Genomic DNA, 25,750 nt, shown 5'->3' on the forward strand with positions numbered 1-25,750 from the left:
TTGTTTGAAACCAACAATCCTGCGTCCACTTTAATACAATGTGCATAACAAAGTATAGAGTGTTGATTCATGCTGATTAGATGCTAATTGGTTGCTAAGGTACAGCAAGCTACCAGTCTTTAACGAGCTTGCTCAAATTGTACACAAGGGAATAGTTTAAGCGTTATATTAGTAGAGCTAATATGACTGAAGGTTCGTTAAATTCAGTATACAGAGAATACAGCTCTCCAAACTTAATAAAAATCACATTTGCATAATAAATAAACACTGTACGTTTTATAATCACTGTATAATGATACCCATTTTGTTCTGCAGTTGCACTGTATAAACCGGCCTATTGACATTTAATTGAGACCCAAAAAATAATTTCGACAAGTAAGCTACAATGTATGTATGTATGAAAGCATGCATGTGTGCATCATTTTCAAACTCGCAATGAATCATATTTGCTAGTTGTTGGTAATTGTTTGGTAATTTGATATAAATCAAGTGTTTTTTCATATACATATGAAACCAAATTTGTTGTTATCAAATACTTCTCATGTTCATGTTATTTTCAAGTCTAGAATATAGTTCAGAAGATGGCATACCAAATGTCAGTGGCGGATCCAGGGGGGGGGGGGGGGGGCCCGGGGGGCGTGGCCAACCCCCCTTGAGAAAAAAATCATGCGATTTTTACCTTTTTGGGGGTTGGGCCCCCCCCCCCCCCTGGCGCTCAAGGGGGGGGTGCAAATTTTAAAATTTTCGAGGACCAAAAAACAAAATTGTGCTCATAACCCCCCCCCCCCCCCCCACTGAGCGACATTTCGGCTGGCTGAGTCGTAGACTCGTTGTGATTTTTTTTGGGACTCCAAAAAAAAAAAAAATGTCCGCTTACCCCCCCCCCCCCCCCCCCCCCCCCCACTGAGCGACTTTTCGGCCGGCGCGATTTTCAAATTTTCGGGAGCAAAAAAAAAAAGTTGGGCCCCCTCCCCTAAGAAATCCTGGATCCGCGCCTGCCAAATGTTACATTTACCCTCATTTGTCATCACTGCAATATTAAGACAAAGTTCTGCAATCTTAATGGTAGTGCAATGTACATTTCCAGAGGTACTAAAAGCCATTTGAACGGCTCTGCAAAACCTTGTTTATAAACATGTATTCCACATTTGACTCACATACTCCTTCAAATTCTGCACAAACATCAATTTGCATTGTAATCTGAAGAATGGCTTTAATACAAGGCTGAGCAATTTAGGCCTAACGGTGACAAGTGTCAGAAACAAAGTTCACAAATCATCAATTGATGAACGATAAATCAATGCCTAATGGTTAATTCCCAGTCAAAGTACATTGTCACAAGCAAGGTCTCGCAATAACAAGATGTGTTTATGAACATGATTATCCAAACATTTATATTGATTAAGACGGACGTCTTATAACTGAGCAATGACAAAGAGTTCGCCAGAGACAAGAGTCCCAAACTCACGTAACATTCTTAAGAAAAAAATGGGACAATAGGCGAAAAATCAATGGAAGGATCATTTGTGTTAGATCTCAAGTCAACAAGCTCAATAACATCAAGGTTTTAAACTTTCAACATTAATTGAAATCAACATGCTTTGAGCGTTCAGAAACCACAGCCTTGTTCAACAAACCACAAAACGAAGAAGGGTGCTGGGACTTTCAAAGCATCATTAATCTCCCGTAACCCCATTAAATTTCAATCATCTATTAAATACCATGATGATTAGATCCATTTAAATAGCTTTGTCCATGTGTAGCTTTGATGAGCGCACAGAATAAATATAAAGATTCTTCGGTGATTGGTGAAAAAAGGCAAGATAAACATAATTCATTTCGCCTAATTTCTGTCTAGAAAAGAATATTAGAGGTGGGAATAAATCAGCTGGACATTCAACTTGTCAGCTACTCATCTGTATTTCTAATTCCTTTTGTTTGTAATTTACTTCATCAAATCTTTCAATTAGATTTTGATTAATTATTTATCTATCTATTCACATCTATTCATTCATTTATTGTTTCTTTAATCTATTTATTTAGTAATTTATTTCTTAATTACTTACATGTAACCAAGTGATTTTTTATTTAATTTATTCTTCATTTATTTGTTAAGTACCTTTGAATCAAAATAAAATGGTTTGAAACATGTTGGGATTAATAATACACGACTCAACTTACATTAAACAAAAGTAAAAGACTTTACAAATGTTCATTGTTTAGAAACAAAATCTTATTGATGTAATAGACAGTGTAGGCTTACAATTAAATGGAAACTAAAGTAGAATGGGGGGGGGGGCGTGCAGGCTTATTTAAACATATTAAGAATCATGTGCTATTTCAGAATAATATCTTTGATGTAATTTGTGGACATGGATGGACATGTACAGTGTAGACCTATATTAAAGTACATGCGTACAGTGCATGCAGCTCTTTTAATTCACAAAAGAACACCAGTATTTCCATATGAAGAATTAATTCATCTACTTTTCAAATTCTGGCACGTACAATGTTTTGTCATAATATCTGCCACTCTGCCCATTGATCAACAATGAACTTGAAATTCTATCACATAATCCTGTCTATCCAGTCATCTCCTTATCACAATAAAACACACCACGCTGGTGGCATTTTATTTGGCATCCAATCTTTTCAAGCATTTGATAACAACATCTCTTTAAAATGAGGGAAAATGTACAGTAATAGTGCTTTTGTACTTCAATATATCAAGTTTGATATTCTATTCAATCCCTAATGTTGTAGTCCATAAAGTTGGATGTACTTCCATCCACAAACTATTCTTAATTTTTCTTTCTCCATTTTCTTCAGGCATTATTCCCCCCCCCCCCCCCCCCCCTTTAAAAGACCTACCAACATGTACAACAGATTTTCTGGCTGTTGAATAGACATAGACCCTTATTCAAGCCTTTTCTCCAGAAACCTTATAGACGAGAGTTGTTCTCTCTCTCTCTCTCTCTTTCTCTTTCATTTCTCACATATATTTTTCTCATGTACATGTATATGGTCCTATCCTTTTCCCTCCTTCTTTTACAAGAATGGAATCAATCAAGGTTTCCATGGCTGCATCATGCCCCATAATGTGTTCTAGAAACAAAGTTGCATACATGTAAGGTGTCAATTTTGTATTGCTTTCTAATTCTACCAAGACTCTGGTAGTGCATTACATGTATACTTGGGCTTGGCTATAGTAGTAGTACCATTACCAAGGCAACAGCATGGCTACTCACATGACAAGTAGACCACAGATGGACTGTATACAGTTACCATGGTAATAGGTGTCTAAGGTCAAACCATTCAGAGTGCAATGTACAAGCAGGCCTTCAGTGTTCCAAAAGACGTATAAATCAATCAACTACCTGGTACTCTTTTTACTGACATATTGAAGTCTTGTTTGAAGTGGTTATGTACACTGTAAACATGATATAACTTACATGTGTAGTAGTCCTACATAGAAAGTGCATACACTGTAGATTATGTTTGTTTCAAAAAGATGAATGCACCTTTGTTTATAAATATATATTCAGTCAGAGTAGTATATAATTACTACAAAGGCCTCTAAAAATTCTAAAATTTACAAAATGAGTGAAGTCTATTTTCATGTATATAAATCACTAATAGAAAGAATAAAGAATAAATACAGAGCCGCAAGGAAATTATTGTTTGTATTTTTATACAAATTACAAAAAATGTCACTCTCTGTTTGTTCTGTAATTCGATTCTCAATTTATGCTTTGATCATAAACTGCCTCAGTCATGAGGTCTACTTTTTTTTAAATACATGTAAACAACTGAACTTTCGTAATTTCTTTATGGATGCTAGAGTTGATGTCAGAGAGTGATGGTTAATTCTGCAATTGCTGCAAACAAGGCACTTCCACGCAATCAAACACACATCAATTAATTGATCAAAAGATTGGAAAGAAGCCATCATAAGCATCAATTCAGACTTACTCAAAAGCGTCCCCTTCTTCGACCAATTGCAGAATACCTATCACTAATTGAATCGCACAGAAGACTGTAGCTTATAAGTGGTACCCATGCTTAACATACCCACAAGTCTGTGCAAACAGATGTCTTTCAATCGTACTGTCGATTCTTCTTATTAACGACTGGAAGCGAAAAAACCAACATCCCCCTCTCTATCGCACTTAGGGCTTAGACAATCGGTAGGAACCAAGGGCAGGCTTAGGCTGTACAAATATCACGGTTTAATCCCCAATCTACTACTACAGTAGGTGAGGGAAAGTGTTGTGACTACAATGTGCTTGAACGAGCTGAAATAGATTCTGAAAAAAGTGTGCCTGTGGATAACTACATAAGTTATCTCTAAACAAATCCAACAGGGATTCATTATTCAGGAGTACCGGTACTTAAATGTCGGAGAAACTTAAGTGACCATAAATTTCCTTAGGGAACGGATTCAGTTGATTATTTTCTGATATACATGTACATCATTCTCCATGATGGATGAGCATTTTATGTGTAATCAACAAATTCTTGATCTCTCCCTTCTTGTACATATAATTATGTATAAGGGGGAAAAAGCTGCCCCTGAGCTTCAAGGTCCCCCCCCCCCCCCACACTACACACACTTTATAAAAACTAAGGGCATTGATCCACATTATAGTAAAAGTAAACTACTTCTCTCTCAAGTGAAATAATCTGAACAGAAATAGTACAAGTGTATGTTGTTGAAAGCCTCAGATGTACCTAAAAAGTAGTTTAGTGCATGCATGCACTTTTCTTGATGCATTACCTTTACATTACAACCAATTTTCAGTGTATTACATGTACATGATCATAAAAATGCAGTAATTGCTTTTTCCACTACGCACCCTATAACAAAGGTTGTAAACAATACATGATTACCGGTATCTATTTGGCACTGAATATGCAACCATTCAAGAGTGATTGTGATCCAAGGCTACCTACCTGACATGCTCATTGCACTTAGATGCTGTCATTCATCATCTCTTACAAATTTTCATTACAGAGATGCTAATCACACAGATCAAACAAGAAGGCCAAATAATAAGTCGTGCAAAGAATTCTACTTGCAAGATAAATGTATTTGAGCAAAGAGCAGAGTGTAGCAGACACTTGCTCACATTAATTAAATTCTCAAATTCTTATATGTCAAGCATCAATAAGTCTTGCAAGCATATTGCTGCACATTGCTGTATCCTAAATTTGTTAAAGTAGGTAGCTTTGTGGATAATTATTTTTCACCTCTTCCCAGAACTCAACCTTCTTCATAAGCTGCACTTTCAAGGCATCTCCCTCGTTCAATTGTTTGGCATCATACATTCACATGGAAATAAACTAAATCCTACTTTTGAGTTTTGAATGAATCTTTTCATTGATCAGCGCAAGGACCACAGCAGGGTTACAGTCCTAATAGGATTCACTCACTCCAAAATAAATCCTATAGCCACAGGCATCTAGTTACTACTTCAATACTAAATCTCAAACTATAAATGGTCCACTGTGAATTAGTGCTTTATGATAGATGCTGCAGTTTTATAGCTGTACATACAGTAGTTACTACCATTTGCATTCTGTACAAAGTACAAGTATAATTAAGAGGGGGAAATCTCTTCTTCAAGTGAAATAGCCTTCTCATTTCTCTATGTATCTCATTCTATTTCTATCCCTTTGCGCCTCAGAATAGTTTACTAGATCGATGGCGCATAATAAATGCTGTATTATTATTAAATGTAATCACAAATCTAAGAAAGGCTGGACAAGAATGAGTACAGTTTAATATACAACTTATAATTTAAATTTCTTTTACAATAAAAAGAAATTGAATATGATCTCGAATAGCATATAAATCTGAAAACCTAGTGTGATAAATTACATGGAATATATCAATTTATGCCATATTCTACTACAAAACTCTTGTATGAACAATTTTGTAAAAAAGAATAAGACTACCGGTAAGGCATATGCCTGACATTAATCAATGAGAGAACTAAAAGTATAGCTTCCGAGTTTAACTCTTCAAGAAGCTGGGGTAATATATATAGAAATACGGCCCTACAGTTTTAGATTACAATCTGTGTATGATTAAAGTGTCAAATTTTGTCTATGAAAAAGTTTTTACATTTACATTGCACCTACTCCGACAATGCAAAAGACATACACTTTCAATGCATGCGATACTGAGTTGCCAAGTATTGTCTGGAGCTGTGCATTCGATAAGAAGGTACAGAATGATGGTAGCCGGTGGGGGAAAGACTTATAGCCGCACCAAGTGCTACAAAAGGGCTTCACCATTACACTCAATAGGATAAAGGCGAAGAACACGATACAGACAGTGTTTAGGACCCGGTGAATAGGAGCTATTGATTTTTAACATCGCTGACACAAAGTAGCCGCCTTTTCTATACCCTCGGCTACTGGGTGAATTTAATGAAACATAATATTGAATATGTATGTATTGCAAAAAATGGTAACAGGTGTATTTTAAGAAATGACATCTGTTGATATCCACCTACTTTGATGTATGTTGGTAACTATATTGTTGTTAACTTTAAGGATTCAAAGCAAAATTTTAAAAAGTTTTTTTGCCCCTTCTGCTTCCATTTTTTCATCACACTGTAGATCTAGGGTAATTCATAACTTTGTTATTGTTAAAGAAAGGTTTATTTGAATTAATTGAACAATAAAGAAAAAAACAATAAATCATAATATGCAATTGAAACTTGATTTGAACATCTGTAGAACATAAACAATTTTTCAAAATGAGTTGAAATTTAACCCTGTGCTATTAATGTAGGGAGGAAAATATCAAATATCATGTAACATGGACAATTCTACTCCTTATTTTTGTTTTCAATTCAGACAAGAAAATAGGATTCAATTTAACCTACCAGTAGCCTTATCCTCAATAGTGTATCCAACAAAACAACAGTGTGTTCATATAGTAATACTATATGAACACACCGTTGTTATTTATATTCTTGTGAGAGATTGATTTGAAGAAAAAAAAAACCCAGGGAGAAGTCAAATAACTTCCTAAATAGGGTCTTAGATAGGTAATAAAAGGTTTTAGATTGAATTCCTGTAATAGGTTACACAAAGAGCAATTGCGTTTACACAATATACAATATACATGTATATTGTATATATACAGGTTGTGCATGTCTATACGGTTTAAATAACAGCCTACAGATGGAGTGTGCATTATATATTTGGTTGCTATGGTAACATAAACACTCAAGGAACCTCTTTATCAATTTTTGTTTTCATGAATAACATTAAAAAAAAGTAAAAGGCAGAATTGTTAGGCTGTGTTCATGATTAGGAAATGGCCTAGCATGCTCTCATAATTAATGATAGTTATAAGGCCATTTCTTCATTGTAAGATTCATTCAAATCCAATTACATATAATAATAATACTCGGTTTTTTATATAGCGCTATTACAATCACTAATATACTGCTACAAATACATGTACTATTATATCAGGGCCCGAGTGCTCCACGCTATACATGTACCGGTATGTACATTTTGTACGTCACTACTTTTTTTCACAGGGGTCTGGATTGCAAATCTTCAGTTCTTGTCAAAACCGTACCCTGATTAAATATATACACACCCATTGTTTGTCGGGACAAGTTGGTTATCCCGACAGTTGATTTTAAATCTGTTATTTCAAGAAACTTATTTGCAATATTTCTGTCTTTTTTTAAAATGAATTTTTATGTTATATATTATGAAAAAGGATAAATATGTTTATGATTTTTGTTTTGTCCTTTGTTGTTGGTTTTATGCATAATTTTTGTTAACTTCAAAGGAAAAAGTGACGGCTTTATATTTTGTCAAGCATTGGGACACACAACCCCTATCATACACAAATGGAATGTGTATCAATGACCATAATAAATATGATACTGCAAAATAATGTCCACTTAAAGGAAATTCTACCTGGGCAAGAGCATAAAATGAAGTAACAGATTGATGACAGTTTGAGGATATTATTATTATTTATAAAAAAACCAGATTAGTTACTGTAAACAACCTAAAGACTGATGTTTTTAGCGCTTTTAAAGATTTAACAAAAGAATTACGATCGACACTCTCTTCCAAGACATTTCATGAAGCCAGATGTAACATGTAGTCTGAGCGGAACATACATACATGTACCCCCAATTGTCTGAATTAATTAGCAAACACATTCATAATTTTTGTTGTCTTATAAATATTAACAATTCAAAGTTATACTATTCAATATTCTATCAGCATCATAGTGGTTGAACTGCACATAACTTGTCTTAAAATATTAGCCAACACTTGTTTTAATTGGCAATATTTGTCTGAACTTAATGAAATCTGAAGACTCCAACATTCCAAGCTCCGAGTCCGACAACAAATTTGTTCCAACTTTTTTAACAACATTGTAAAATGTAGAAGAAATTTATTTCCCTTTGCCCTTAGGTGTCATCCATACAATCTTCCTACCATACACATTTCGAACTAATTAATTTGTACCACATGATTGAAACAAACGAGTATACCGGACTGGACTACATACCTTGTCAAATCAGCCCAGGCTAGGCCAGGCCAGGGTAGGTTGCTCCGCTCCGTCGGTCAGCTGGTGGGTCGCTAGGCACTGAGGAACGCCGCCGGTGCAAAAGTCACCTAGATCTACCCTAGTCCAAACTGCATAAAACTAAAAATGACGATCACGATGGACGAGTCAGGCAGAGTTAGATATTATTACTCACTCTCCATTCTCCATTCCAACCCGGCATGACATAAACACTTAAGCACCGATCAAGCGTCGAATAAATACACCGGTAACTTACAATAAACAAATTTATAATGAATTTTAGTCCTCTCAATGTTAGGTCGATCTCTTCACTCGACATCTAATCTTTCAGCAGACGCTAGATGGCGCGTGCAGTTAATCTAGCTAAGTGAAGTATAAGCGATCGAGCTATCTGGGGCGGATCCTAGCTCATTTCCATGGCGGCGATGGTGGGTAGGGCTAGGGGGAGGGGAGGGGAAAGGGCTATGGTGGGGATCAGGAAAGACTTTCCAATCGGCAAATTCGACATTCAATTTTATTTTTTTGCGTTTTGCGTTTGTTGTTTTAAATAGAGAGTGTCAACAATTTTGCTCGCTCACTTAATTGCTAAAAATATATGAAAATCGCTGATATTCAGTTGGGCAAAAGGGATACAGCCCCCGGGCCGCCACACTTATATTTAAACGTCTTTAGCCACACCCCACCCTGGAATTAATGTGCCCGCGGCGCTAATGGGTAAGGTGTGGCAGCATAATAGGCGCCTGTGGATAGGATAGGTCAGCCCTAGGATTTGGATTGCCTATTGAGCGAAAAGTTTCTCCGCCACATCCCCCCCCCACCCCCCTCCGGCCCACTAAGATTTGGTTTGGACGGGGCAGCGTGTGCCGCTGAAGTCTAGTAAAGATAATTTTGGGTCATTTTTCTCTATAAAAGACCAATTTTCGGGTATTTTTGAAAGTGGGACCCATGTTTCGGGATTTTTTTTTGAAAAAGTGACCCATTAGAGCGGCACACCCCCGTATGTCCTAATATGTGAGTTCCCCCCCCCCCCCGGCACCTCCCCACTATATTTGGTTCAAGTTTTAATTCTACATAATTTTCACAACACAAATTACATAAAACTGTACCATGATTGTATAGGCCATCGAGCGTGAGATATATCTGATGAATGTAATAAATGCAAACTCCTCTTGAGGTCAGTTGAGGAAGGGGGTGGGGGTCATAATTATGCAGCCGCGTATATGCAGGATTTTTTCGAAGGGGGGGGGGTTAAAATTTGAAAATCGCGCCAAAAATTTCGTAATGACTCAGCCAGCCACTGAATAATCAGGGAGGGGGGGGGGGGGGTAAAAGCACATTGAAAAAAAAATTAAAAAATAAAAAAAATTGAGGGGGAGGGGTTTCTTTCAAAACACACACACAAAAAATTGAGGGAGTTCGACCCCTCCCCCCTCCCCCCCCCCCCCCCCCCCCCCTGCGTACGCGCCTGGTCATATGTACCGACTCTTGGGTTGATGGTTCATTTTACCTGACTACTAAGAAAGCATTATTAACTATAAGCAGCAAGCACGGTGACCGATGGCTCTATGGTCCTCTCCGAGGGAATTGGTAATGAGGATTAATGCCTAACCACAGGGCGCTAGCGTATCGACTTGGTATCGACTCTTAATCTTTGTCTGAATTCAGTTTGACCCTACCGCGCGAAGCGTGGAAGCTTTGATGTTTCATTAAATTATTGGAGAAAGAAGAGGATTTGTTGTACCATTCTCGAATACTAATCCTTGCCTGAATTCAGTTTTTCCCCGCCCGCGCTAAGCGCGGAAGCTTTAGCGCGAAAGCTTTGACCTTTCATTACTTATTAGAGAAAGAAGACGATTTGTTGTACCATTCTCGACTCTTAATCCTTGTTTGAATTCAATCACCCCCCCCCCTTTCGCGCGGAAGCTTTGACGTTTCATTAAATTCTTAGAGAAAGAGTGACGATTCGTTGTACCATTCTCGACTCTTTTTCCTTGTCTGAATTTAGTTTTCCCCCCCTCCCCCCTAGCGCGAAGCGCGGAAGCTTTAAATTGTCATTATTAGAAAGCTTTAAACTTTCATTTTTAGAAAAAGAAGACAATCTGTTGTACCATTCTCGACTCTTATTCCTTGTCTGAATTTAGTTCCCCCCTCCCCCCTAGCGCGAAGCGCGGAAGCTTTAAATTGTCATTATTAGAAAGCTTTAAACTTTCATTTTTAGAAAAAGAAGACAATCTGTTGTACCATTCTCGACTCTTATTCCTTGTTTGAATTCAGTTCCCCCCCCCCCCTCTCGCGCGGAAGCTTTGACGTTTCATTAAATTCTTAGAGAAAGAGTGACGATTCGTTGTACCATTCTCGACTCTCAATCCTTGTCTGAATTCAGTTTGACCCTCCCGCGCGAAGCGTGGAAGCTTTGATGTTTCATTAAATTATTAGAGAAAGAAGAGGATTTGTTGTGCCATTCTCGATTATTAATCCTTGTCTGAATTCAGTCCCCCCCCCCCCCCCCCTCCTGCGCAAAGCGCGTAAGCTTTGAACTTTCATAGTTTAATGAAATTATTAGAGAAAGAAGACGATACGTGGTAGCATTCTCGACCCTTTTTCCTTGTCTGAATCTGTCCCCCTCCCCCCTTCCGCGCTTCGCGCGGAAGCTTTGACCTTTCATAGTTTAATGAAATTATTGGAAAAAGAAGATGATTCGTTGTTCCATTCTCGACTCTTAATCCTTGTCTGAAGTCAGCCCCGCCCCTCCCGCACGCAGCGTGGAAGCTTTGATGTTTCATTAAATTATTAGAGAAAGAAGAGGATTCGTTGTTCCATTCTCGACTATTAATCATTGTCTGAATATTCAGTTTTCCCCCGCCCGCGCAAAGCGCGGAAGCTTTGACCTTTCATTAATTTTTTAAGAGAAAAAAGACGATTGTTGTATCATTCTCGACTCGTATTCCTCGTCTGAATTCAGTCCCCCCCCCCCCCCCACCCATACTAAATTTCCTGGGGGACGTGTCCCCCTATCGGGCCTAGGATCCAAGCCCCTAGCCCCTGTCCAAGATTACTATTAACATGAGCTCAAATACAAGCTCAAGCGAGTTGGTATGAGCTGAATCCAAATGAAGGGCATGCAAAATAAGAGTTGTGAAGCGGACCCTCCGTTAATTAAAAATTTGACCTTGTAGCGCAGGGGCTGCATGGTTTTAGAATCCGTGGCTCGAAATTTTTATGCGGCCGGCCCCCTCTATTTAATAAAGTTTCCCAAGCCTTCTGGAATGACTCCAAATCTCCCGATTACAGTTTTCCCTTATTCGTCGTTACTGTCACTAAGCGCCTTTTCCTTGTTTTCCACCTTTCTCACCCGACTCCCCCCCCCCTCCCCCCCCCCCCCCCACACTCAGTGTTATCTATACGCGTATAAAGTCATGTTCCCTCTCTTTGAGAGCACCCCTCTATCTCCGGTGTGTAAAGTCAGTACAGGCCAGATTTTTGTGTATTACGGGTCGAACATTGTTGCGTGAAAAATACTCCTTTACCGGAGATTTTGGGAACACGAATTCGGTCCCTCCGACCCCGAAATGGGAGGGGGGGGGGCTTTTTTTCTCTCTCTCTCTCTCTCTCTCTGTTTCTTTTCTCTTCTTTCTTTTCTCTTCTCTTTTCTTTTCTCTTCTCCTTTTTTTCCTCTTCTCCTTTCTATTTTCTTTTGTTTTTTCCTCTTTTTGTTTTTTCCTTTTATTTTTGCGCCGCCAATGGGGGGGGGGGGGGGGGGGTCGGCCGTTTCGCCCCCCCCCCCCTGGATCCGCCACCGAGCATTGAAGCCAAAATTTCAGAAATGAATTTCAAAAAGTGGAAACGGGGTTTACGTTTATCCCAATTGGTTTCATCCCAATTCAGTGAATATGAAGTCGATACATGTAATAACATTGTTGGGAATTGAATTTAATCTGAATGCTGAAACATAATTATATAGGCCCGAATTCACAAAGTAGGTTTCTATATTATGACGCGTTTTGACGCTTTTCAGACCAAGGTTTGTCTGAACCTTGGTCTCTGTCGACAAACCTCCTTTGTGAATTCGGGCCATAATCTATAGATCATGCATACATACAAAACTCTCCAATGAGTCTTATCAGTTTTATCAAAAATATTGGGTTTTTTGTCAGACGCGGCGCTCCGGGGGGGGGGGGGGGGCACGGTGCCCCCACACTTTTTCGAGTACCGGCAAATGTGCCACTTTTGTGTAAAAAAGTGCCCTGTAGTGTCCCTATTATAATCTGATAGGTGTCTCTTTTACTCCGACAAGCGCCCTCTTTCCCTTCTTATAAGCGCCCCCTTTCAGGTGCGAGAGCTTCCCTAATTTTACATCAGATAAGTGCCCTTTTTCCTTTGTAAATTTTTTTTTTTTTTAGGGGGGATCGTCCCCCTCAAAATTTGATAAGTGCAACTATACAAATGTATAGCAAATCGGACTAAAGACTGCAACACACTTTTAGGCTCTGGAGGGCCCAAGAGCGCAGTGTTTATAGACAAATAAAAATGCACAAATCTTCTCACTCGGGAGCTACGCTCCCTCGCATAATATTCTTCAAAATGTACAAGTAAATACCAAGAAAAGTGAAGTGTGAAAAAAGTATATTGCTTGTTTTTATACTATAGTTTTGCTAAGACTGTATTTTTTCAATGCAACAAAAAACCTGTGAGGGGGTAGTTTCTTCCGTCACCTTCAAGCTCTTATTCACTATTGCTCCCTCGCATTTGCGGGGGGGGGGGGGGGGCTTTGGGGGCAGTTCCCCCTCCCCAAAGAAATTTAAACGTTATTTATTTCTATTCGATACCAGTGATTTACAAATGTTGCTGATATGGCATGATATTTCCCTGAGCTTCCGGGGGCTCTGCATCCTGGACCTCACCAAGGGCCCGAAGGCGGGCCCCTGGTTGCTCATCTGACCGTAAATAAATGCCTAAAACGCCCGAGCTTCCGGGGGCTCCGACCCCTGGACCCCACTCCAATTTTGTTCATGCTCATTACGCCACTGCTCCCTCGTCCCTCGCATTTCCTCCCTCCCCCCCCCCCCCCCGGTCATGAAAAGAAATCGCCGCCCCTGGTGTTAACTAAGTGTGCCACTGTACGTGTCCTTTAATTGTAGAGTAAAACGCTTGTCCCTTTAAACTACCATGGCATAATTAAACTGGTAAAAGACGCATTTTCCCAACCGTCATCCTTTAAAATAATGCTCTTTTGAACTTCATAGAATGCCATATAATAATAATACGCGTATGCATGTTCCCTCACTTTTTACTATAAGTCCGGTGACGACGATGTGTAAAGTCATTACGTGCCGATTTTTTGTGTATTACGAGCCGGACTTTGTTCCGTGAAAAGTATCTCTTCAGTACTGGAGTTTTGGGGAACATGAATCCAGTCCCTCCATCCCCGGAGTGGGGGGGGGGGGGGGGCGGGGGTGGGCCGATTCCCCATTTTTCATGTTCTTGGGCGATAGCTGGAGAAACTGGGGCCCATTTCTCGAAACCGTCACAAGTCTAACTTCTGGACTATCCCATTGACACATGTTACATTGTGATATAGTCAAGAAGTTAGACTTATACCGGTCTCGTGAAACGGGCCCCCTGGCCCCCTATTTCCACGAGCTACTATTATTACGAGCGACCAAAAATAACCGCACATTAGATCGTACGTACGTACTGTACGCGCGTGCGCGTGCGTGTCGAACCCACGCCAGGCATTTCTAGGTTTAGTTAAAGATAAGTTAACCAAAATATTCTTTTTACATAAATTATATGAGTAAGCGCACATTTTTAAATTTCGAAATAATAAAATATATTTAAAAAAGATTTGGTTATGATAAATATATTTTTATCTTTGATTTTATTTTTAAAGTCTTTTAAGCACTACCAAATTAGCAAATTGTTTCTCATCTTTTTTTACTTCCTTGTAATTTCCCATCCACTTGTCGTTGATATCTGTTTGGCTTGTTCACTTTTACCGTTGAAAAACATCGTAAGTAATGTAGTTAAAGCTTTTTTCATACTGCATGAGAATTGAATGAAGTGTACTGGTCATTTTAAGTGAGACTTAAGGTATAAAAATGTTGCAGATCAAGCTGTAAAATTAAATATTTTAAGTTGTTGTGAGTGGGAAAGACAACATATGTTTGGGCATGTTGGTTGGGTGGCGTGCACAGGTGCATGCATGAACAGCTTGCCTGACTCGCGAGCGTGTACTGTGCAGTGTACGTGTGGACTCAGTAGGCCTACATTAAGTACGTGTGCGTGTGGCTCATAGGTGATGATGGGCCTACTACTAGGGTGTCTGATCGCGCACCCGATGTTGTGTGCTAAAATTCTTCCCATAGAGATTACACGCATCCCTATGCAGCCTACGTGCATTGCGCGACCATGCAAAAAAAGTCAATTTTTTTTTTTCAAATCGAGATTCAAACCTTTATCAGTTGTGATCCTGAAGGTGATAATCAATGAATGAGGTGTCATATGAAAGAGCAGGTGAATTCCAATATTTCCAAAGGGGCGTAGCCCCCGAAATTCTAAAAATATCTTGGTCAAAACAGCAATTTAAACATTGTGTCCTGGCTAACTCTGAGGTTTGTCACTTTTGAGATATGACGCCCCGATCGATAAGTAGTCCCAGTCCTAAGGAACAATTCTATGTGATTATATTTTCGCTAGCCCCCAGGGATCACAACTGATAACAGTTTAAAAATACCCTTCTCGCTATTTGGTGGATCAGCTAATTAGGAGGCGTGCGCTCCGCTCAGTCCAAACCATGGTTACATCGCGTAACATCTCCGCGCACGAACGAAAAAGTGACTGAAATTATGGTTGGCAATTCCCTCGATAAACCCGGAAGTGAATACACGTTATAGTCAATGGCAATATCGCGGAGACAACGTGCGTTGTCTCCGCGATATTGCCATTGACTATAACGTGCATTCACTTCCGGGTTTATTGTGCGACGAACGCCAACCATACTAGTCAATCGCACATGTCGCGGAGACAGCGTAGCTCAAGCTGCAAGTCGCGGATTGGCTTAGCAGCATGCGTACGATATGCATACGCTTGCATATCGCGCGATACAGCTGTTTGGCTAAATTTAGCAAAACAACATCACTCTGCGTGGATGTCTTTTTCGTCGATTTTGACCAAAATGATATGAATATACCAGCGTGTTGGAGGGGCTGTAACTTTTGATAGAAACATCGGTGAGACTTGAAATTTGAAATGTATTATTCTGATAACATTTTTTATTCAAATATCAAACAAAAATGGTGAAAAACGATCCCAAATTGAAAATTGAAAAATCGTTCAGACACCCTACTACTACTGCATGCTGTAAATTAAAATTTTAACAATAATGGTAATCTGTGAAGTGTGGTTGATGGCTTTATTATGTGCAGTAGGGGTGCTGGTCCGAGAATGAGGATCGTCATAAATGAGGATATCCTCACAAACGTGGACAAAATGCGTTCTTAATCTTATAATCATAGTACTAGGGTGTCTGAACGATTTTTCAATTTTCAATTTGGGATCGTTTTTCACCATTTTTGTTTGAAATTTGAATAAAAAATGTTATCAGAATAATACATTTCAAATTTCAAGTCTCACCGATGTTTCTATCAAAAGTTACAGCCCCTCCAACACGCTGGTATATTCATATCATTTTGGTCAAAATCGTCGAAAAAGACGTCCACGCAGAGTGATGTTGTTTTGCTAAATTTAGCCAAACAGCTGTATCGCGCGATATGCAAGCGTATGCATATCGTACGCATGCTGCTAAGCCAATCCGCGACTTGCAGCTTGAGCTACGCTGTCTCCGCGACATGTGCGATTGACTAGTATGGTTGGCGTTCGTCGCACAATAAACCCGGAAGTGAATGCACGTTATAGTCAATGGCAATATCGCGGAGACAACGCACGTTGTCTCCGCGATATTGCCATTGACTATAACGTGTATTCACTTCCGGGTTTATCGAGGGAATTTCCAACCATAATTTCAGTCACTTGAATTTGGGGTTTCGTTCGTGCGCGGAGATGTTACGCGATGTAACCATGGTTTGGACTGAGCGGAGCGCACGCCCCCTAATTAGCTGATCCACCAAATAGCGAGAAGGGTATTTTTAAACTGTTATCAGTTGTGATCCCTGGGGGCTAGCGAAAATATAATCACATAGAATTGTTCCTTAGGACTGGGACTACTTATCGATCGGGGCGTCATATCTCAAAAGTGACAAACCTCAGAGTTAGCCAGGACACAATGTTTAAATTGCTGTTTTGACCAAGATATTTTTAGAATTTCGGGGGCTACGCCCCTTTGGAAATATTGGAATTCACCTGCTCTTTCATATGACACCTCATTCATTGATTATCACCTTCAGGATCACAACTGATAAAGGTTTGAATCTCGATTTGAAAAAAAAAAATTGACTTTTTTTGCATGGTCGCGCAATGCACGTAGGCTGCATAGGGATGCGTGTAATCTCTATGGGAAGAATTTTAGCACACAACATCGGGTGCGCGATCAGACACCCTAATAGTACATTAGTAGGGTGTCTGATCGCGCACCCGATGTTGTGTGCTAAAATTCTTCCCATAGAGATTACACGCATCCCTATGCAGCCTACGTGTATTGCGCGACCATGCAAAAAAAGTCAATTTTTTTTTTTCAAATCGAGATTCAAACCTTTATCTGTTGTGATCCTGAAGTAGACCGAAAGCTTCAGTCTCTATAATCGTCGGTTGTTCCACTGAGACTACGTCTGGCTCCACTAGACCTCCGGTTATAGAGACTGAACGATCGCCTATACCATCGTATGTTGAAGATATCACGGCTAGATTTTAGCCGCTAGGCCCCTCCCACAAACATGACAAACTTGCCACGGCCGTATTGTTATGCCCCCAAAATCCCCCAAAATGTCATTTTACCTCGTCCATATCCAATTTTAAATTAGGCCTAGGCTATAATACATCGGTTCCACTTACTAACTTGATTGAAATAATCTGTTTAATGGTCCCTTTTAAGGAAATTATGGGTCAAAATCGACATCCATGTTGAAAATCTTGCAAGCCGTGTTAAACTCTCGCTGCCGTCAATCTCATCCCTTCTAGTCTACGCCGAAGGCAAAATGATTATGAAGGAAAAACTGTGCGCCATCTACACGTTCGTAATGGCGTTACCACAGTTTTTCCTTCATAATCATTTTGCCTTCGGCGTAGACTAGAAGGGATAAGATTGACGGCAGCGAGAGTTTATTTCCGATCTGCTCGTTGACGATGCGAAAAAAGGATTCTGCGATGATGCTCCTTGATGCATTTCACATCTCCATAGCCAGCGCCATTTGCTTGGCCACTGCAAATACTATGTACGTACTTGCGCGCCCACGTTCATTAAAGGTAAAGACCAGTATTGGAAACGCCCCAAGTTCAAAAAATTAAATGGAAGCTCTTATTACCAATCATGTGTAAGAAAATGTTTTGACTAATACGTGATGATAAATATTTTGCCGGGAAACCGCCTACTCATTGATATATTTGGTAAATTAGTTTATCTATTGGTGTGTGAGAGATAAACGCACGTGTCGCCCACGTGTGCGTAGTCCCATATACATCTTTCTGTGTACATTGCTTGTAACTTTACGAAGACTGGGCCAAATTTCTTATCATTTTGATGATTCAAGAACCTTGCAGTACACACCAATACTTATATGCTAGATGATCAACCTTTTCTGATCAATTCCACAACGTTTCTTTCACAATGCAGTCACATGACCATAACTGGTCTTTATCTTTAAAGGTAAAGACCAGTTATATTGTCAAGCGATTGCATTGTGAAAGAAACGTTGTGGAATCGATCAGAAAAGGTTGATCATCTAGCATCTAGCATCTGCAAGGTTCTGGAATCATCAAAATGATAAGAAATTTGGCCCATTCTTCGTAAAGTTACAAGCACTATACACAGAAAGATGTATATGGGACTACCCTATATCTCTCACAAACCATGAGAGAAACAAATTTACCAAATATATGAATTAGTAGGCGGTTTCCCAGCAAATTTTTTATCATCGTGTATTAGTCAAAACATATTCTTTCACATGATTGGTTAATGGTAATGAGAGCTTCCATTTCATTTTTTGAAATTGGGGCGTTTCCAATACTGGTCTTTACCTTTAAGCATTCTTTACACAGGGCGCGCATATTGTGTAGCACTCTGGGATACCACATTTCGCAACAGCAAGGGGGGAAGTTATCATTTTTCAAAAGTCTCTTACTCTTTTGTAACCCTTAGTCGATGTCAACAATCAGAATATGTGCTTGGTATTTAATCACCATGCATTACACTCGCACCTGTCTTAAAATCAATCAGCCTTCTTAATCTATGCCGGGACAGCACTCCGCTGTATGTGGTGCGATGGGCTGCTCAAACTTGTGTGTGTATTTACGTGTACTGAGTCTGTGTGTGTACAGTATGTGTTGGCATGAGAGAGTTTGTGAACACGTCATGCCCATTCATTAATTCTGCTGTCTGCTATTCGCGAAAGCAGTGACTCACAAAATGTCTCTTAGACTGTCATTCGCAAAAACATCTGTACGCAAAAAATATCAGCTTATACAGAATTTGAAAAATTTTAAATTTAAATTGAGTGTCCTTGATGAATAATAAGACTTGGACTGCATTATTTCCAGTCTTGGCGCAAATGAAATTATTTAGCCTAAGTTTGCCTACCCCTAGGCTAAGGTGTTTCTTTGTATTCTTAATTTTATTCCTGTGATTAATTTTGTCCCTATAATTATTTTCATGTCACATGTAGAAAGTTTGAGCGTCTGCATCAGCCGATCAGTTGTATTTCAAGTCAACCAAGATGTCTGAAGACCAAGACTATGGGAGTGGAGAAGGAGGAAAGCGGTCAGCAGAAGATCAGAGGCAAAACCAAAATAAGCGTCCAAGAGGAGACTACAACCAGATCATATTCCGCTTGATGATCAGGAGCATCAATGCTGGAGGGGTGATTGGAAAAGGTGGTGAGAACATCAAGCGCCTCAGGGTTGATTATGATGCCAAGGTGTCCATTCCAGATTGCAATGGGCCAGAGCGAATCATCAAGATAGGTACCAGAAATGTGGACAATGCTATTGACTGTATCAAGGATATCATTCCAAGTGTCGGTGAGAAGAAGCATTCACAAGATCAGCAGAACAACTCCTTCATCAGGATCATGGTACATCAGAGTCATGCTGGGGCCATCATTGGAAGGGCAGGTTTTAAGATCAAAGAACTCAGGGAGAAAACCGGTGCTCATTTCAAGGTATACACAGAAACCTGCCCCAAGTCCACCGACCGTGTTGTCCAACTCACCGGTAGCCCAGATGTAATCGCCAAGGCTGCTCGTGAGGTCTACGAGATCTGTACTGAGACCGCAGTCAAGGGACCTGTGCAGGACTATGACCCATTTTGCCATGATCTGGACTTTTACAACCAATACGGGGGATACCTGTTTGATCCAGCAGAGGAGGTTCATGGAGGAGGTGAACGTGGCGGCTTTGGAGGTGAACGTGGTGGTGGCCATTGGAACAGAGGTCCACCAATGGGTCGCAGAGGTCGTATGGGTTTTGATCGAGGTATGAGTGGTGGGAATGATAACTTTGGTGGTTTTAGCCGCAGCCCGTACGTTGGTGGTGGTGGTGGCGGCGGCGGTGGCGGACACCTGGGAGGAGGGGGAGGAGGAGGAGGAGGTATGCGAGGAGATAGAGGTGGCCGTGGACGGGGACGAGGAGGACGTGACGGTGGCGGCATAGGAGGAAGACCCCGCTTTGATCGAGATCAGCAGTTCGGCGCCCAGGGCTTTGATTTTGGTGGGGATGCTGGTGGACGTGGCCAATCCAACTTCGGTAGCGGAGGAGGTGGTGGTGCTGGTGCTGGCGGCTTTGAAGGCGGTCCTGGCGCTGGTGCTGGCGGGGAAGCATCCCAGTCACAACAGGTCACGATTCCCAATGACCTTGCTGGCTCCATCATCGGCAGAGGAGGTCAGCGTATCAAGCGTATCCGTATGCAGTCTGGAGCGCAGATCAAGATTGACGACCCTCTTTCAGGCGCCAAGGATCGAATCATCACCATAACAGGTACGCAACATGACATTGCTCATGCCAAGTTCTTGTTACAAAATAGTGTTAAGGAGTATCAAAATAGTGGAGGAGCACTTCAGTAATCAGAAAATTAATAATTAGAAAAAGGCTTTCCTCAGAGGATCTCTATGGTCCAAACTGTAAATATCTGTGGAGGTGATGGTGAAATCACATCATTTATTTTTATGCCACAAATTGCTCTGGGGAACCTAGCTAATATCTACCCTTTTTTACCTGTGGAATTCTTATTGCTTTCTAGCATTTTAGTTTTGTGCATAAGACTTGAAAATTGACAAGGACTTTCTTTCCTTTTATAAACCATGTGCCTATTAAATTTTTTAATAATTTAATTTGTTCATCAATATTTTAGTTAGATATTAACACTTTTGAATTAAAAGTAATGCACATTTTTGTAGTTATTTTATGCTTATGTAAATAATTAATAATTCAACTGTTTCCACGCAGACCGGCGTGGTATTTCCTTAAATCAAATTAGAATTCATAATTTTTGAGGTTTTCAAAACTAAATTGCAAAAGTCTTTTAAAAAATGGGGCTCCCCCCTCCCCCAACAAATTGGAATGGTAAAAGCATTTTTTTGACAGAACAAAATGGTACAGACTGATGAATGTACATGTAGAGATGAGGATTTCTTATTTGGTGTCATCTCCGACTTGAAGAAAGAATCTCTTTAAAGCAGAAACTTAATATTCTTTGAGCTGGAGAGAAGAAACACAACACCTGCATGGCCTTTTGGGATAATTGGAAATCCATCCTTGATTTCAATTTGATTTCAATTTGATTTCAAGTTGCTTTGAAGGAAAGCAAAAAAAAAAAATCAATAATAAAAAATCAATATAACAAGATTGGTTGCATTCTGAACAAAATCTGATTAACAAAAATAAAGTTTCAAATATTTTCAAAATTTAGATCACAGACTTTGGGATTACAAATTTGGTAATGTCTATCTCGAGCATTGTTGGGTAGTTCGACTTTATCTTTCAATAGAATATAATATAATCTTTCAAAACTGCATCACCAAGTAGGAGCAGGATTTTTTTTAGGGGTATTTTATTGGTTGCAATCCACAATATATCTTGAGAGAGTTTAACTCCAAGGGAAACGATAATTAGAGGACAAGGAGTGTTGGAAATTGAGGATAGCTTAATGCTAGAGCTGTCCCAGTTACATGTCTGTCGTATAACAAACTTTCAGATTCAGATTCACATTATATGATCAGTTCACACTTACAAAGTTCCCATACATTACTTACCCTTTTCAGATTTTGTTCAGACACTGTACTTGTACCAACCTGTTTCTCTCATTTTTCTGCTTTCTCAAAATTGACGTGTTAGTGTTTAATACAAAGGTTAGATTGCCAATTCCTTTTAGAGGGCAGGTGTCATGCCTGACTAAAGGGGAAATCAACAGTACTGTGCATTTATCTTTAACATTCGTGGCTCTGTGCTCTCATTAGCTTGTCATATACATGTACTTTATTCTTTTACAAAAAAATAGTAATTCCAAGAAATATTTCCTTACATTACTAAACATTATTCTGACATCTCAAAAATGTAATTGTTAGAAATCTAGGTATTTGATGTTACATGTAGTGTGTTATGCAATCAGTAAAACGTAGAAGGAAGCTAGGAATTGGAATTTAGAAGTATGCTAAATCCAGTTTCATGAAATTCTACATTTACAGTTTTAAAAACATAAGTACGGTAGCTAAAAAGTTGTGTTTAGAAAACTTTAGATATATATGAGAAGGAATCCTGAAACACAGTTGGGAAAAAAAAGGAAAACTATTGAAATATTTTCTGCAGATGTCAGCAAGTTTATTTCCTTCTGAATTCTCTATGATGGTGTAAATTAGTCTTGTGGTTGTAATTGGTGTTGAATATCTTGCTTAAAAAATGGGTTACATGTTTTAAATTGTTGAGTCCAATTGTAAGGTAGACATGGGCAGTTGTTTGCTACCTGTGACATAGTTATTGTGACATGATTGTGAATATGAGTAAATCCCACTTAAACCTTTAAATTAATTGTTCGATGGGAATGATTCGGCTGGCAGAAGTACAGGCTTATCTAAATGAAGCCCCGACTTATGGAAACGAACATCTACGATTCCAGAATTCCAGTACCTAAATGTCAAAGACTTTGTCAGCAGTTTTAACTACAAATTTGCCCTTTAAAGGCTGACAGTCCCTCATCTTGTATAACCATATCCATTTTATCCCAATGTGTTTTGTTTTTGTTGCTGTTTTGTATTGAAACATTTGAATCCAATAAATATCCATTTGCTTTAACAAGCTATACCCTTCCCACTCTGTGCCTTTCCACTCTCGAGTCCACTGTATTAAAGTGGGAAAACATTGTGTTGGGGGAGGAAATCCTTTCAAAAGAAATTTTGGGACATACACATACAAGCCCAAATTATCATTTTATCCTTTATGATAATGAAGTTATAATCCTGCTGGTTTAATTCACGTACAGGATGCGTAATTTCACTTCATCACTTTGTGTTGTCAAAGGCCCATTATCATCATCCCTTTAGATGAAATCAACACCTTTCTGTAAGAGGAATTTCCCACTTCTGCTATCGGGTTTAAAGATATTATGCTGTCGTCTGTCGCCTAACCACTGCAGCGCAGCTAAGCTGAACTTTTTACCTGAAAAAGAAACATCCAAACCTCATTGTGAGGGTTATTTAATTCCCATGGGGTATATTCTATTATTTTATACCCAATTGAACTCTTATGGACTAAGCACTGCGAGTCAAAATGTAAAGAATACCCAGAATTCTTGAAGTTCATTCTTGCCAATTCTTCAACTGCTTGGGGTTACATATTCCTTGGCCTTTGTGATGTGACCTACTGTACTGCCTGACTGATTGTGTGGTGAAGGAGTTCTTTGTGATGTACATGCATTGGTGTGTTATGTGAGCCTACAGTACCGGTACATAAAATTAGAGTAACTACATGTACCCCCTAAAGAAGGGATCTTTAATTAGTCAGATACATATATTTTTATTGATACCCTGCAAAACTTTCAAATAGCTTTAGAGCCCCTGCTTGTCATTAATTTCTTTCTGGACGAATTCTTCCAACCATAATCTGACACCCACTTGCACCTTAGCTTAGGGGGGTGGATGATATGATAGATATTGAAATGGGGGTTGGGGTAGAGGCAGCATGATGTACGATTAAATGTGTGAATGCATGTGAGTTGTCCAAGGTTGCTAGAGGGTGAGGTGGGGATGGTTGGGAGGTTCTCTTTCCCCTAGGTCCAGAGTCACCTGAAGCATTGGTGGTCCAGGTAGTTCACCACTACCGACTTCCTACCAAACGTTCGTCCCAAGACTACATGTACCATAGTATAGGCCGAGAGAGACCCATTCGACCTTCCAACCAGAGTCCAGAACTTTGCTACTGTAGCTACGCCGTCCATTCAGACCTTGGTGAAGCCGATGAAAAATTCTTTGACCCTGTTCCATGCTTCCAAAGGCCATTGATTCCTCCACCCAATAACTAAAATCGAGACATGGATATTTGGTCCAGAACGGCCCAAGGGTCTTTGTAATTATGAGGAACTTTAATAACTGTCCACTTGAGTTCCTTTTACATGATACCAAACATCTAAGAGCTCTATGGTTGTCCGAAAGGTTCCTTTGACAAACTACCAGTTAATGGGACTCTTGTCATCACTGAACTGTCCAACCTTACCGTGATCTTCTTGTCCAACAAACAATGCTCTACCACTTCCAGTCCGTCCATTCACAGGCCACTCACTCCAAGCCGAGTGGTCTGTGAAGTTCCGCTACCACAGAGGGGGCCCAAGTCTGATCTGACCATCCATCTACATAATCTACCCATTCGCCTGTCAGTCCATGCGTCCATCCGTCCTTCCCATGGATTACCATTTGGTTCAGGTCCACGTCCTTCATTCTCTGCATGTGGACCTGTCCATGCCATTTGGGACCTTGTCCGATTCCAACCCGATCCAGTCCAGTCCACTCCAGTCCGGTCCAATGAGCCCATTCCAAAAATTGGCCCATCTGCACTTGCCGTGCCCTGGATGCGTATGTATGCCCTATACTTTGTTCCAAATAGACTTTAAATCCACTTCAATGTCACCTTCTTGGGAGCTTTTTTGTACATACCTTAAATATTCAACCATCAAAAGTTGAGGATATTATTTCCAACAGCATTTCAAGTTGTCCTCAACAAAAGGTCCAAGAAGATGGTCCTCAGTAATAGTACTTAACTTGACCAAGCCAAAGAATATTCCTTAACAACATAAGTGACCCTTCTGGGAAGAAAATACAATTTTCTTCTCCCCTACGAGTCCCATCTACATTTGACCAGCAACCCTATCAAAGTCATCCCCTACTCTTTTCACTTTTTTCAGAAGAAGGTCATAAGAAGGTCATAAGGGGTGATATTTTGCCTGCCTCTTCCCAAATTGGTTATTTCTTCAGATTTTCCCCATATTCCAGATTGCATTGCACATGTTTGTTCTTTTAATGGATGAATTCGGGCAATTGAGATATATTTTTTAAATTCTTTTTATAGATTTTTATGAAAAATGTTTTTCTCCAGTAACAGTATTCCATGAGATGTGCATTATGCCTGCTCCTACAGTTCAGTGAGTTACTCTCACTCGCCATTCAATGTTCTTCTATCCGCCATTTCTTTACCTCACCAATCCAAATTTGGTCATTACTTGTTCAACTCGACAGTTTTCTGGTAGATGCTACATGACACTAATCCTTTTTCTTTCTGTATATTTCTCATCCTTCCTAATATACGATGACCCATTTCTACAGCAGATTTGACATGGGCATTCTGGAGCCTTCTACAGCTTTCTGTCCAACACAGTCGCTATGCACTGCCGAGGAGCCTCCTAGCAACTTGAGTCAATGAGGATGAGATGACTGGAAAACAGTAGCATCAAGATGTCGTCAAGATGTCGTCAAGATGTCATCACAGAACAGAAGAAGGCTAAGGAATATTCACCTTCCTGGATAG

General features: G+C 39.7%; 2 protein-coding genes across 7 annotated transcripts in view; one reads left to right on the forward strand and one right to left on the reverse strand.

Moving 5' to 3' along the window:
• The window catches only part of LOC580601 (cytosolic carboxypeptidase 2), a 65,053-nt gene extending 56,134 nt beyond the window's left edge, over positions 1-8,919 (reverse strand). For 4 of the 6 annotated variants that reach the window (XM_030973690.1, XM_030973689.1, XM_030973687.1 and 1 more), the window contains exon 1: positions 8,561-8,918. The gene's annotated coding sequence lies outside the window, so the exon portion shown is untranslated. Of the gene's footprint in view, positions 1-8,560 lie in introns of all 6 variants that reach the window. The other 2 variants (XM_030973688.1, XM_030973696.1) reach the window with 2 other exon arrangements.
• A 5,556-nt stretch (positions 8,920-14,475) lies between these two features.
• LOC576516 (heterogeneous nuclear ribonucleoprotein K) lies at positions 14,476-23,036 on the forward strand. Its single transcript, XM_776816.5, has 2 exons — positions 14,476-14,588; positions 19,411-23,036. Exon 2 carries the CDS (start codon positions 19,462-19,464, stop codon positions 20,803-20,805), a length of 1,344 nt encoding a protein of 447 aa, XP_781909.1. The 5' UTR covers positions 14,476-14,588; positions 19,411-19,461; the 3' UTR covers positions 20,806-23,036.
• The last annotated feature ends 2,714 nt before the right edge of the window (positions 23,037-25,750 follow it).

The sequence above is a fragment of the Strongylocentrotus purpuratus genome, unplaced genomic scaffold (assembly GCF_000002235.5).
Source record: "Strongylocentrotus purpuratus isolate Spur 01 unplaced genomic scaffold, Spur_5.0 spur5_scaffold_7, whole genome shotgun sequence".
Taxonomy (NCBI): domain Eukaryota; kingdom Metazoa; phylum Echinodermata; class Echinoidea; order Camarodonta; family Strongylocentrotidae; genus Strongylocentrotus; species Strongylocentrotus purpuratus.